General features: G+C 49.6%; 2 protein-coding genes across 2 annotated transcripts in view; both read left to right on the top strand.

Moving 5' to 3' along the window:
* Positions 1-15,330, top strand: part of LOC122390503 (myocyte-specific enhancer factor 2B-like) — a 48,213-nt gene that overhangs the window by 9,880 nt on the left and 23,003 nt on the right. The window contains exons 2-3 of the mRNA XM_043383515.1: positions 12,877-12,973; positions 13,924-14,127. Of these exons, the coding sequence (XP_043239450.1) occupies positions 12,920-12,973; positions 13,924-14,127 (258 nt within the window). The 5' untranslated portion in view covers positions 12,877-12,919. The remainder of the gene's footprint in view (positions 1-12,876; positions 12,974-13,923; positions 14,128-15,330) is intronic.
* Positions 1,452-5,241, top strand: LOC122390502. The gene is made up of 2 exons (XM_043383514.1): positions 1,452-2,364; positions 2,725-5,241. Exons 1-2 carry the CDS (start codon positions 2,317-2,319, stop codon positions 4,186-4,188), a joined length of 1,512 nt encoding a protein of 503 aa, XP_043239449.1. The 5' UTR covers positions 1,452-2,316; the 3' UTR covers positions 4,189-5,241.

Here is a 15,330-nt window from a genome sequence, read left to right as displayed (position 1 = left end):
CCTGACCTTGACCTGAACTTCACCAGAAAGTGACCTAAGCCGTACCTGATAGTCTTATAACCAACACCATTGAGTTGGAAATGAAAAATTGGCCATAAAACATGTATCACACAACCTTAGTAAAGTTGGGCTCATGTGACCTGACCTGTGACCCTTGGTGACCTGACCTGTGACCTGACCTGGTATTGCCAGTGACCTCTAATAGCAACATATCTACTAGGCAACTGACGCCCTACCGCTGATTCTCGACAAAATGCGTTTTCCTCGGTGTTATAGCGCATTCCCTAGAACACCCGTGAACGGAGAAACATTTCATCTTTGACCTGACCTGTGACGTCATAGATGACCCCGAGGTCAATTAAATTTGGTTTCCTGCGACAAATTTGACAGGCCTTTCGAACGCCGTTTGAATTTTGCGGATCCGTCCAGTAGTTTCGGAGATACGAGGGGGGCAAAAAATAGCCCCCCCCCACGGTCGCGTTATAAACAGACCCCACCAGGGCTCGGGTTAAGCCATCGTATTACCAAAAACTCATGGTCAGAGGCAAAGCTTACCAATAAAAATCCCACAACATGTCCTAGCACACCTGGATATTGTTTGCCTAGCCGAGACATGTGCGGCGCGACCTTCATCAAGGCGATGTCACGTTCCCCAATTCTGCTAACCTGCTAGTGAACGAAAACAGGTGTAGACTGCTGAATGCCCGACAGAGCGGAAGGCTCCGGACATGTTGATACACCTTGTCTTCAATTTATTTCCATTACTGATTGGTCAATAGTCGCCTTTATCTATGGCCATGCTAGCCATGACAGGTTGATGTCGGAGGATTGGTGGTACCTACATAGGTATATCATGTATACCTAGTTGTGTTCATGCTTGCCGTCCGGTTCCTTTTCATCGTGACGTTTCGTGTGACCCAGCTATTCATAGTCCGTTGCGACTCAGTTTGTGATAACAATAGGCTCCACGTTCGTCGCAGTGCATCATTTTGGGACACACGAGCTACCGAGCACGTACCGGCAGTGTATATTTGTCCAGCCACCTCCCATCATACTCACCTTGACGTCAAAAGCGCATATGGCAGGCATGAAAATAATAACGGAACGCCTACTTGTAGAGATTGAAACACTTAGCAGTTCATTAGTTCATAAGATTGAGCTGAAATTCATGATGCAGAAGTTCAATGCATACCAATAAAATGGTTAGGAAGGATTTAGGATTATCGATAGTCGGCAAGACAGACTCCAAAAATGTAACAACTCACCCACCCGGATGAGAGAAGATCATACCTTATGCATTTATGTCTGTATGCATATAAGTACCTAGCTTGAAATGCTCGCAAACTAAGCCTCTTGGTGCTTCTTATGAAGTCCTGTTTAACCGTAGTTACGTGACCCGCCGCTAGTGGAGCTGGTGGCGGGTCAGTCTGACCCGCCCCAGCAGTGCGTGCTCGCCCTTCGCGCAGCTCGGGCGCTCCCCGGTCGCCGGTATTAGAGGCGGTGTGGGACTCCGTGTCCAGTGATGGAAGAGCTGAGTACGGCTATCCGTGCCCTGTCAGACAGGTTCACTGTGATTGAGGCGTCAGTGAGTGCAATCAACGACCGCCTTGAGGAGCCCAACGCCGGTCGTCGGCACGTGGCTCAACCAGAACAGGCTATTGAGCCGACTGAACCCGTGAGTACAGAGGGGTTCGATTTTGGATCCTACAGTGATCTCCAGGCAGAACTAAAGACTGTTCGTGAAGGAGTGGCCAAGATCAAGTTACCGCAGGACTTGGTCGTTGGAGATTCCCGCGCCGGCGTGGGGAAGAACGACCTGCCGCGTTTTCAAGTGATTCAAAGGTGCGCGAGGTTCCAGGAAACCGTTCTTAAGGTTTTGTCAACCGCTTCTGCTACGGATCCTGTGATAAACCAACTCACTATAGTCGCGTTAGCCCAAACCCGTTACTTACAAGAAGAATATACCAACTTGCTTGTCTCAAATCAGTTCGACGATACGACCGCTCAGCTTTTCAAGACTCTGCAACAAAACCCGGCGGCTTTCCCACCGGGCGCGGTGGAAAACCTTCAGCGGGCGGTGACGATCGCCGGGGCGCGGCAGCAGTCACGCCAGGTCAGTCACGTGCCCGACCGTGCCCGCTGGCGCGGTCCGCCGCCGGCGGCCGCGCGGTTCGGCGCGGGCCCAGCGTCGGCTGATTGGAGGAGCCGCGGTCGACCCGGCCCGGGCTACCCGCAGCCGTCACGTGACCTGTCCCGGCCCGGTCAGCTGCAGCACGGAGCGGGGCCGGGGCCGCACGCCGCTGAGTGACGGGAACCATGGTGCTTCGGCCGGCGGCCTGGTCGGAGATCGGCGCGTCTGATGTGGTAATCGAATGGGTAACGGATGGGGTTCCCATACCGTTTTCAAGTGAGCCTGAACCAAAAGTATTTTCTAATCCAAGGTTCACTGATACTGAAGTTGATTTTTTGAACAATGAACTCATTAACCTGGAATCTAGAGGTGTCGTTCAGAGAGTGTCAGAGACGCCTCACTGCGTGTCCCCACTAAAGGTTGTGCCGAAACCTAGTGGGAAGTTCAGACTGATATGTGACCTCAGGTATGTGAACTCACACTGTGATACACCACGATTTTCGTCTGAAGGTATCGATGTTTTACCCGAAATAGTACGTGATGCTGAGCAGGCTGTAACTTTAGATTTACGTGACGGATTTTTTCATTTTCAGATCGAGCCACAATATCGCAAGTATTTAGGGTTTCAGTACGGTGGTTCTTGGTGGGTGTGGTGCTGCTTACCTTTTGGGTTACAATGCTCTCCGTTTTATTTTCACAAATGTATTCGTGCCGTTGTTAAATATTTGCGTGATGTCAAATCATTGTCACTCATGGCCTATGTTGACGATTTTTATTTATGCTCCACAAAAGCAAGCATTGATCGAGACCTTGGTGTGTTGTTAGAGACGCTCAGTACCTTAGGTCTCGCTGTGAATTTTGAAAAGTCACATCTCACGCCCTCGGAGTCGGTAACTTATTTAGGCTTTGAAATTCGCTGTGCTACCGCTTTGAGCCCTCCTGTGATTACGGTTCCTAAGTGTAAAGTTCGAAAGTTGAAGCAAGACATTTCGAGGGCGCTGAAGCGTAGTTTCATTTCGGCTCGTTTGCTAGCTCGGATCGCTGGCCGGTGCATCAGCATGCTGGCGGCAGTCTTTCCGGCAAAGCTGAAATTGAGGAATGTGTACCGTCTCCTCAATTCCAGGTCATCCTGGGAGGCTCGGCTCCTGTGGTCGCCAGGAGCGAGAGAGGACCTGTTGTGGTGGGTGTCCTCCCTCGACGGCTGGAACGGCAGGCTGCTGGTGCCGCCGCCTGTCTGCGAGCTGCAGCTCTCCACCGACGCGTCGGGCTCCGGCTGGGGGGCCGTTCTCTCCACGCCCAGCTGTCAGCTGGCGTCCGGATTCTGGGATCAGCTGGTGAGCAGACAGTCGGCGAATTATCGAGAGCTATTAGCGGTTTATTTTGCTCTTCGCTCGTTCCGTTTTTCGATAGTTGGAAAAACAGTAGAAGTTCTGTCGGACAATGTTACTACAGTCGCTCATATAAACAAATTCGGTTCATCCAATGTTAGCTTAGATAGCATCGCACAGAACATCTGGTCGTTTGCTTTTGACAATAACGTTTCGCTGGTAGCGCATCACATTGCGGGTGTCTCGAACACGGGCCCCGACACCCTGTCTCGTATGTCGGCGCGTCATGAGTGGGTGTTGCACCCGTCCATCTTTCGACAGCTGGACCGGATGTTCGGGCCGCACACGGTGGACCGCTTCGCGGCGGTTGGCACGGCCCTGTTGCCTACCTACAACAGTCGGTTCGCGGACCCATGCTCGTCAGGAGTGGACGCGCTGGGACAGACGGACTGGGGCGCCGAGAACAATTGGGTAAACCCGCCGTTTCGCCTGATCCCGAGGGTTCTCGACATCATCGAGGCGCAACGTGCCGACGCGACGCTGATCGCGCCGATGTGGCCAGGCCAGCCGTGGATGGCACGCCTCCGACGGCTGTGCACGGCACCGCCGATCCGGCTGCCGCCGGTAACACGTTCGTGTCTCCCTCTATCGGAGCAGCAGCGGATCGAGCCACATCAGAACCGCAGGTGGACGCTGTGCGCCTGGAGAATCTCTGGTGCACACGGCTAGAGGCACGAGGATGGTCGCGAGCCGCTAGCAACTATTTACGGGTGAGCTTGGCGAGCAGCACACTCGCAACGTATGACCGATACATTCGTGATTTCTTTGTTTTCTGCGGTGCTCGTGGAGTATCGTTTCCGCCAGATGATTCCGCTGTGCTGGCTGATTTCTTCATGCACCGGTGCGGGTCGTCGGACCGGCCGCACTCCACCGTTCGGTGTGTTTCTGCGGCCATTTCAGCTTTGTATGAAGCGTTCGGAGCGGATAACCCTGCTAGGGATCCGTTCATTGTGAGACTCCTGCAGGCCATCGTTAAAGGGGGCACGCGCGCCCCGATGGTTCGATCTGCAATCATGGATGTTTCGGCGTTCGTCCGCATGTTTCAGTCTTGGCCAGACAGTGCAGAACTGTCTACCAAACAGCTACGGCTGAAAACCATTACTTTGTTATCGCTAGCTTTAATGCTGAGGCCGTCTGACGTCGCGCCACTGGCTAAGAGGTACGAGTCCAGTACCGGTGTTATCTCTGATTTTGTTATGTCAACGGACCAATTTCAGTTTAACGCGGACGGTTCTCTCGGTGTGACCTTTCTCGGCGTCAAAAATGACAGCCAGCGTACGGGCTTCCAAGTTACTTTGCCCCCCAGTCCTGATAGCAAGTTAAATCCTGTGGAAGCACTCAGGATTTATCTGGCTCGTACGGAATCGGTGCGTTGTCCGACTACTAAACCGGCGTTTTTAACTCTCGTTAGGCCTTTCAAGGCTATATCTGCTAGCACAGTCGCTGAACTTCTGCAACAGGCCATCACTGCCGCCGAAAAGTTTGGCCTGCCGACTGGCCATCGGCCGAAAGATTTTCGGCCGACAGGGGCTACTCGGGCGGTTCAATTAGGCTTTGACACTGATGATGTACAACGTCTTGGCCGCTGGAAAACACGGTCAGTCTTTTTGGAGCATTACGTGCACAACGCGATTCAAAGCTCGTACACGGAGCAAATGCTCAAGTGATCGTGTCAGTCTGATCAGTCGTGTGTGTGTTCGTCCTTCTAGAGCCAGGCACTTGTGCGATTCGTTCACGTTTTCCTTTTGTTTCTCTCTCTCTCCAGTGTTTATTGCGTTGTTTGTTATAATACATGTAAGGCGGGTCACAGTAACGTTGGTTTTATGAAACCGTAGTTACGTGACCCGCCGCTAGTGGAGCTGGTGGCGGGTCAGTCTGACCCGCCCCAGCAGTGCGTGCTCGCCCTTGCCGTGGTTGGTTGCTGGCTAATGTCGGTTGAAGGTTGATGCAAATGTTGAGGTGACGGGATCTGTGGAGCGTCCGGGCAGCGGAGAGCCTAGCATGTACGCTGTATTGCGTTGTTTGTTATAATACATGTAAGGCGGGTCACAGTAACGTTGGTTTTATGAAAGATGTGTGCGTTTGAGTGTTTTTAACAATCATTTTAAGTGCTTGGGCCATTAAAGGGACTATCCCACCTTCTAAAATGTTGTTAAAACCAGTTAAATTGTGCCCGACTTTATAGATTGGATGACCAGGAACACGGTTCTGGCATTTGCTTTTCATTAAACATCTTAGGCTTCCCATATTCCAAACACAAACTTTCAAATATGTGACGTCACAGCCCAAAATTACCTCCTTCCCCAGGCCACATTACTGTCATAAAGCTGATTCTTTTTACTCTGTAGGCACCACAACAAAGTTCAGACCAAGTTTTAAGCGATTTTTCAACGAACAAACCCATTTAAATCAGAATGACTAAACGAGGTGACGTCACACTAACGGTCGCTCCATGTTGAAGATAGGGCCTTGTACAAGGCCCATTTTCAAATGAAGGGAACGAATTTCTTCAACACCAAGAGGCCGCGGGGGTGGCAACCTAGATAGATAGTGGTTTCTGAACCTCGCCGCAAACTTGGCTATCTCAACTCAAACCCCATGTTAAAGGTGGGATAGTCCCTTTAACATCAGCTTCAGTCAGTGTCAAAGATTTAATTCACATTTTCATTTTGTTCACGGCTAGAAACGGAGGATGGAGCGTGTCTTTCTATTAATGCAAACCGAAACAAGCTGGCCCACGAAAATAATGTTACAAAAAAGTTTGTGTCTCTGCTCATGGCTCACAATTCATTATTTTCCAAACGGAAGTCAAGACGTGTGTGAAACATGCTGCCAGGGCCTATCTTGGTTCTTCAGGGTCGCGTCACTACACTGTATGAATCGGTACGCAATACGCATGCTGGTTCTATAAACCGGTCAAAGTCTTTCTATCTTTGTAAATACGAAACGCACACTGCACCGTAATAGACGATATTCGCCGTTGAAACTACGTTGCATAATTGGGCGTGCAGTCATTGATTGCAGCTGCGATAATGACTGCTGGTCCCGGTTGTGCACCGGGGCATGGCGCGCTGTCAGTTCATGCTTCCAAACGTCAGCAGCTCGTCACGAGCGTCAGCTGTCGCCCCCTCTCCCACCCCACCCCATCCGACACCCCTCCCCTCCGTCGGCCGTGCCACATTGCACAAAGCGCCACCGTGCAGGAAGGCGTAACGAACCGAGCCCAATGATGGCCTGCACCGTAACGAGGCAAACTCGGTCCGACACACTCTCACGCGGCCAGAGAGTGCGGCTACCGTACCTATGTGGACGGTATGATGCTGCGCTTTAGACACGTTAGCTTCTGTCCCATGCCCCACACAGTCGAAGCAGCACACATCAGCACATGGCAGCACACCATATCGTGCACCAACATTGAAGACGAAATTATTGGTCGTAACTCTTAAAGAGGACAGCCTGGCCGACCGCCTCTCGGAATACCAGCTCGATAATGCTGGTACTGGTAATGCTCGATTCATGCTGGTACCCTTTCCAGATCAAGAGTGTAGATCTTTGTGAATTTCACACCGTGACGATTTTCTCTATTATTCAGCCGTCTATGGGGGAGACGTTCCACGTCTCTGCGATGTGAACGGTAGCAGTGAGTCCGCACCTGGCCGCCACGCCGGCTTGGTCGGCCGACAGGCATCTAAGGGCGATTTCGCCTTCACCCCATGAGCATTTTGAACCATGGCGCCGAGTTGTTTTTCAGCGAGTTGTTTGCGACGAGTGCGGACGAGCAGTTCAAAGACCCCTGGTATCCCAGGCGGGCCGTTCCGCCGAGGGAAAGGGCCGCACTTGGAGGGGGTCGCCGCCACCCTTCATGTCGGGCACCTGTCTCCGTTCCGCCCGAGTAATGGCCACGGTCTGCTATCGGTGGGCCGACCTCCGCGCCGGGGTATATGCGCGCGCTGCGAGAGGGCCCAGGGAGGAGAGACGCGACGCATGTGTCAGTGGCAGAAATGCTTCCATCAGCCTTGGACTGAATTGGTTGATTGAATGTTCACGGACACGCATATGCGCCAGAGTGCTCGAAACAAGATGAAATGGCTTTTGCATCCCAGTTAGATGTTGAAAGATCTTAGACCCTCTCAAGGGAAGCTCGAGGTCGCCGCTTCAAACTTCGCTCGATAAAAAGAGGCATCGTAGTGCAACAAACTATGGGTGTATTGTGCGACGTCTCGTTAATTCAATTTATCAGAGCAGGTTTGCTGCTGCCTTCACAGTTACAGTCACTCGTCTCACACGTTACTGCACATCAACCACACGTGTAATGTGAATTTCGCTCTGACAAAGAGCGCCGTTGCGGCTGCGGCGTTGAGGCGAGCCGCGGCGCCGGCAGGCTTACTGCAGGTTCGGCACCTCGGCCTCCCGCTGCAGCGGCCGGGCGGCCGCCTCTCATCGCGCAAACGGTGCGTCGACACGCCAAATTAGCGGCGGTTTTCCGCGGTGGTCGGGTCGTGTGGACACGGTCTACCACGCCCACGGCGGCCACGGCGGGACCGGAACCGAGCCCGGTCCCATGGCCGCGCCGCGCCGCGCGGTGGCTGGAAGGGTCCGGAGACGGGTGCTGGGCGGAGGCTTGATGGCTCATGACTGGAGGGCTGGTGGCTGGAGGGCTCTGGAGACGGCTGTTTAGCGCTGGCGATGGTGACGGGGTAGGACAGCGCGTGGTGGACGATAGGCAGTAGACTGTGGGCGGTGGACGGTGAGCGGTTCACGGTGGACGGTGGACGGTTGACGGTGGACGATGGACTGTGGGCGGTGGACGATGAACACTGAATCAGAATGTGGATCATTGACTATGGGGATGATGGACATGGACTGTGGCGAGGGAAGTGCGGGTACCGAGCATGACACCGTTTCTTTTAGGTCGCCACGGTCGAAGTTTACGGACAAGTAGTCGGGTACGGAATATCGCACCGACATAAAAGGCATATGTCAAAGATATAACAATGATTTCATCATAATCGACAGTATTATATCCTATCGCGTTCCGATCTGTCAGATTTCCACCTGACGGAATGGATGTGTCCTGTTAGTTTCTGATCAGTGGTCACAGCTACCAATTTAGGAATCATTGTATATTTGGATCGATGGCGGGCGGCGGTCAGTGCCTCAGCTTGGGCCCCATGATCCGGTGACCAGGAGTGTGACATTTATACCTGATTCAATGTGCTCGCACACTAAACGTTGGTGCGTTGAATTTTTAAATTCTGGCCGCATATTTTCAACTGGCAGGACAAGGCGCGGCACTGCGCTGATAGGAACTGAATCAGCCTCCCACACCGTTAGATGAGCAATGGGTGGTGTTGGGAGTCCCAATTAATATATTAATCTATGCAGGTGCTCGTGCACATAAGCTTAGCATTCATCTGGTAGTCGAATTGTCAAACCTGATAGCGGATTGTGATTTAAGCTTTCACAATCCTGATAAATTGCTGAGTCCTACATACATTAAATACATTTGCGAGTGGTTTGGTGACGATGCTGCAACATTTATCACACGGCTTTTCCGATCTATTCACGAAGGAATAATTCGTTTTACACAGCTGTGTGCTTTTTCACCTTCTACGTACAGTCCACAGCAGAAGTAATGTGGGGTTTCAGTCATGGGTATGTTCTGCTTCTGAAGCTTAGGAACGATTAGCCAGACTACAATGAAACTTTGAATGTAGCTTATACGTATCGTCCGTCACCTTTGCAGCTGCAACTTAACCCTCGCCCGTAAACGGCGATCTGCCACCTTCGCCCATGCAGGGGGGGGGGGGTTGGTGCGACCCCCCCCTTGGCGTTTGAAAACGGAGCGTCGTAGAGCTTAGCGGAAAAGACCAACGGATTGCTCTCGCCAAGATCCCGCGATTGGTGGTATATTTTTTGGTCCTAGGTCAACATTTGACCTACTTTTGACCGGTCAAAGGTCAAATTTTCGGAAAAATAGACTTTTTTCAACTTTCCGCGGCGATTGCGGCAAAACGGTGGGAGATATCGACTTGAAACCTTCACTATCGTGTTCCTTGATCAATTCTCTATCGTTTGGTATGTATTTCGTTTCCCTAGCTCTAAAAATGACGCGTTGGGAGCGCCGGAAGTCGGCAAGGTCACAGTGGGCCGCAGAAATTCGAAAAATCAAAATTTAAATTTTTGAAATCTGATTGTATTTTTGGATTTGGAAGGTCTATTTGCTCCCTATAGAAGCTAATATTGCTGCATATTCCCATTGAGGTGACAAGAATTAGCAAAATAGTGGTTCGGGCGCTTTTCAAAAATAGTACCGGACGCTGTTCCTCTTGTGACGTCATAGCTCCGTGACCTGACCTGACCCGGTCAAGTTTCTTATACCATATGATAGCCAATACTTGCCCCAACATGCATGGGAAGTTTCATCACGATCCATCAACCGATGTCCGTACCACCGGCAGGAAACCTCGGGCGTTGGCACTCAGTTTGTGAAAATCCGGCCGGAGGCTGTTCCCTTTGTGACGTCATAACTCCGTGACCTGACATGACCCGGTCAAATTTTTTTGATCAAAAGATGCGCAAGGTTTGCCCCATAAGGTACCCAAAATTTGGCGGCGCTGCGCGCCGCCGTTTTTGCACTATTTCCGAAAAACCTCAGGGGGGGGGGGGTTGCACCAACCCCCCCCCCTACATGGGCGAGGGTTAAGCTATTGACATCTTCTTTTCGATCACTCCGCATTAAACAATCGCCAGTCAAAACCAACCGTTGATATTGGTAAAGCCCTACATTACCTTAGCGGTGGACTGTACGTCATTGGAGTGTTTGGAAGATGGAAGACCTCTTAAGTTAGCACAAATTATGCTTCCATCAAACTTAATTTGCTTCCTCGTTGCTGCTCAGCTCAAATACAACTTGCAGGACACAACGTCGAACACTCACCGGTTTTCCATCGTCCCCCTCAGTCTCGGACGCTCCCGGACGATGTAAAAGCCCAGCCCCGGCTGCCGGACGGTGTAAAGCCCCCATCCCCGCCAGGCCACGAATGGCGCAGTACGGGACAGCCCACACAGCCCCGTCTTATCAGAGAATACGGAGATACCGGCCAGCCGGCGACGTCGCCATCTAAATCACAGCGTTGCCGCCCGCCAACTGCACATCAGGCTGCCTTTGACAGGAGCGCATCCCATTTCAGAACCATAGAGCTCTTGGTATACAGAGCAGGCCTGATGTGGGCGACTGGGGCCCTATATCTCTGTTCTGTCATGCTCGTATGTCTGTATATTGTCGTACTAGCCTGTCGTAATTATTTGTTAGCGATGTGCGGAGTGGAACACGCTCTGTGCCTGTTCTAACCAGTTGGGTAAGAAATAAGCTGCAATATAGTGGGAGAGATGCTGACTTTTTATGCCGTGATTTTTAATCAGCGCTACCGAGAAGAGACAGCATAAATATATTTCCTTTTTTTGTGGTATCTGTGTGGTTGCCACACGACAGCGATAATGAATTACCTCAGCTGATCACATCACCGATCTTATGCACTGAATTCATGTCACTGTAGCTACCGGCTGACACCAAACAGCAGGATGAATAATGAATATTTTATCTATCCATTGATGGTACATCGTGGTATCGTGCCATTTTATTTTCACCACGAGAGTGGAGGCATTTCCTAATACGGACGTGGACATTTAACGTAGGCATTAAGATGTGTTAAATGTTCTTTTAATAACATACTAGTCACGGGAACGTAACTACAAAACAAACAGCCTGTCCGGAGTGATAGCGGCACACTAATTACTAATTAGTGAGAGCCGATACACGATCAGTACCGACCGACTCCCTATGTGGTGTGTAGCTCCAGTCAGCTCATTGGAGCCGCGGATCAGAGCTCGTCACAGCTGAAGCCACAGATCAGAGCGCAGCACGGCTGAACCAGCAGCTGATCCCTGTTGCAGCCTTCCCGCCGGTGCCGCAGACTGTTGTCCCGTTGCCACGATAACGCTGCACGCCGCGCGGACGGTCGCCGTGAGACAGGTCCCGGCCTTCAGAGTCGCCCGCGATGGGGAGATCGAGCCGCATGTCAGGCGCGCCGCCGTCGCAGTATAACTCTAAATCCGGCTGGCGCACCGCCCTCAGCCATGGACGGAAACCGGTCCTGCCGGCAGCCGACAGTATCCTAGGCCCCGCCAGACCGAGACCGTGCCAGAGTGGAGTGGTCAGGGGGTTCGCCGACTAAAAATAGTCCATCAGAAAGTGTGCTGTCTAAATATATAGAACGGGCCGGCCCGGTCTCGACGAGATTATAGTTGACTTTATCTGCTGAACATGAATGGTAAGCGGGCCTTGATCTTATAGCGATGGGCTGATCTTATCTATGAAAGAATAAGAATAGAGGGAGAGAAAATGTCGACAAGGAATGCATAATAGAAAATGACGTCCATCATACCTACCTACATGTGCATTTTTGATTTTAGTTTATCGATCAGTTTATCGATCGGAATTAAAGACTAAATATTTTAGACGATAATAGTGTTTTCTTAACTTAAAAATTAAATGATACCTATTTGTGCCAATAATTCACCCAATAACTTAACGAGTGGCAGAGATTGAGGGACCGTGTCATCCTTGCCAGTGGGCCTCGTCATGGGTGGCACCCATTAAGATACTGTTCTCTGCTGAATCGATACCAAGGCCCGGTTGTGCCCCATTTTATGTAAACAAGTTATGCTATCAATTATATGCTCGAAATTATTTGTAATGTACTTGTTATATAATTGACTTGATCACAATTCGTGACAGTTCCTGAGCCGCGCAGCACTGAATACCGGTTGTAAGTTCATTGTTGCAACTCTTGGAACTGGCTTTTTACAAATCGAGCATTAGCGAGTGAGATGCTAGCTCGCGATAGCGTTGCAAACAGGCATGGCCTGTCAAACTTATGATGAAGTTATGGAGAAGTTTGTTAGTTAGAGGCTTTAGTCCCGTTAATTTTTCCCAGCTGTATGATTTACCGGCATGGCTTTTGCCGCTTGGAAACAGTTGCCACCCCATATAGTTACTTCTTGTCACTTGAAGCATCTGTTGAAAAGGGGCTCTCATATATGACATGGGATCGATAAGCAATTGACAGTAAGCACAACAACAATTCTCTGAAAATCGACCATTTAGGTCGCCAGATCCGCGGCCATATGAGCAGCACTGTAAGTAGGTGGAGGGAACTACCAGTTACCACAATTTCACCGGTTGGGTAAAGTGGCCGCCCCACCTGTGCCACATATAACTATGCTGTGTGTGAAGTAGCACTGCATCAATGCGTACTCTGTCCTCTATAGTGACATCTGTGTGTTCTTTTTCAGGATACTCTTTCGAACACGACTGGCTACCACGCGAATCGGCACCATGGGCCGGAGAAAAATACAAATATCGCGCATCACCGATGAAAGAAATCGACAGGTTAGTGCGCGGGTCCCCAATGAAGACTCGCTATATAACATTCACACTGGAACATACTTGATTTGGCGCACTGAAACGCTTGCCTTGCTTGTCATAGTTGCATACCTGCAATGTCTTGTTTGCAACTATACATCGAGATATAGCTACAACATAATACATGAGATGAACAGCTTTATGTCATTCAGCTTTGATACATGATGCAGTTTTCGGATAATTTTTTCGTTTATTGCCACTCAAGTTTCTAAAAGCAAATTAATATTCCCCAGACTCCAAGGGATTCATATTCACGAAATAAGCTGTCAAGTCTGCAGCTCCGTTACCTCCTTCTTTATTTTATCAGCTGATCGCATCACCACCGTGAACGTTTCGTTGCCCGTCTTCTGCCAACACTATCGTCACCTGGTATTACGGCCAACCGCTCCGCCCCGCAGCGTATCGTTATCTGTCACGGCTGAGAGTACATTGACCTCAGAAAAGACCGATGCCCCTCTCCCGGGGTTTCCTCAGCGTTGGTTTGCTATTTACTGTTTTTAGTGTTTTGTCACTGATTTATTAAATATAAACGATCATCTAAGCGACTCGCTGAAAACATCGACTTTGAATAACAACGCTCTAGCAACTGAATTCCACTTTCTATTATTTTGATATTATCTTAGGATCCTGTTATAGAATACAAAAAAATGTCTAAAAAACGAAAACACATCTAATTGTCGTTTCACTGAGCACGTGTTGCAAAATGATATGACAAGAAGGAATACGATGCTATGACAGTTAAACAATAGGAGACAATGACAAAGTCTAAAGAGGCACTCGATCATAAAATTTAGACAGGCGGACAACACTCATTTTAGGGCGTTGCATCAACTCAAGTCTTGTTGAGCTCTCCAGTCATTATCCATTTCACCCATACCCACCTTTTACTCAAATTTCACGGAGTTTTTTATCGTCAGGTGACATTCACGAAGCGCAAGTTCGGCCTGATGAAGAAAGCCTACGAGCTGAGTGTGCTGTGCGACTGCGAGATATCTCTCATCATGTTCAACTCGTCCAACAAGCTGTTCCAGTATGCCAGTACAGACATGGACAAGGTGCTGCTCAAGTACACCGAATACAACGAGCCTCACGAGTCTCGCACCAACAAGGATATTCAGGAGGTGGGTCCGATGGAAACTCCAGGGCGGGCTCCTAGAGTGTGCAATGCACAGTGAGAGTTCCTATCTCCAGGCCCGGCTATTAATGAACTTGTAATGAACTTGAACTTGAATTTGTTAGTTGGGGCATTGCGTAGAGAATGAGGACTTTGCGACAGACAGCCAGTTATGCAGAAGCTGAAGACGTTTATTATTTGAATGATGATAGCTATTTTGGTAATCTGCGTTCGAACTAGTAGGAGCTTTGATGACAAATGGAATAGAAATTGACTCAACCTGAAAAACACTCACGGATATTGCCATTATCAAATTGGCACCCCTACAACGCAATATGTATAGATCAATGATATAATGCCACCCGATAAAAATTATAACGAAATACCCGATACTAATGCATACCCGATTCTAAATGTTACTTGTGCTAACTAAAAGCCGTATGATATAGTCAGAAATACATTGAAGCATATTTAAATTTAAAACACCACCTGCCCAGTGCCCACCTGTGCCTTTGAGCGCTAGCTGAACTATAATGAGTAGAAAGTGCTAACTAACTAGGTTATCGCTGTGGATGTCGTTGAACCGGCGACCGGAGCCAGTTACGGATCTGCACAGTGTCGCTGCTGAGGATGGCGTCGACCGGTTGCCGCAGAATAGAGGAGATCGCCTCAGATGATGTAACAATGTCGGTCCGGAACTCAGAACTTAGAACGATAACTGGTCGTATAGAACGTCACCATTTTCACTAAGAACCGGAGGAATATCGCGAACTCGCATTGGAATTCCAGGCATCCGTGGTACCTATAGTACCTGCACGAATAACTTATCAGTCTCAGTAGCTAAGCGTATATCTAACAAAATAGCGCAATATTACTCAACATATGAACCAAAATTTTCCTGTATAGGTACCTGTGGAATTTGAATAAAGTTAGATTGATTTTTAGATGCAGTTTAGTTTCTTACTACTTTCAAGAACTGTTTTGTTTTATGTTTATATATCACTTCAGCCTCTCAGTCCAAAATATTACGAGTATGTTTGCCGTCTCGGAAAGCACAAAAAAACAAACATAATATTCATAACCATCATGAAAGTCACAAGCTATTATGCTAAGCTAGCGATGCCCATGTACCCATTGACACCGCCAGTCGCCAGACACCACGCGACGTCAAAGTCAGGTTTCGGCGAGATTAATGGTATAGGACGGAATG

This window comes from Amphibalanus amphitrite, unplaced genomic scaffold (assembly GCF_019059575.1).
Source record: "Amphibalanus amphitrite isolate SeventyFive unplaced genomic scaffold, NRLGWU_Aamphi_draft 000398F_arrow, whole genome shotgun sequence".
Classification (NCBI taxonomy): domain Eukaryota; kingdom Metazoa; phylum Arthropoda; class Thecostraca; order Balanomorpha; family Balanidae; genus Amphibalanus; species Amphibalanus amphitrite.
This window is presented reverse-complemented; position numbering and strand designations above follow the sequence as displayed.

Bases quoted from the DNA above. Each gene is read 5' to 3' on its own strand.
- LOC122390502 (XM_043383514.1), top strand. From the start codon at position 2,317: ATGGTGCTTCGGCCGGCGGCCTGGTCGGAGATCGGCGCGTCTGATGTG. The intron at 2,365-2,724 runs GTAATCGAATGG...TTTCATTTTCAG, and splicing joins AGATCGGCGCGTCTGATGTG to ATCGAGCCACAATATCGCAA.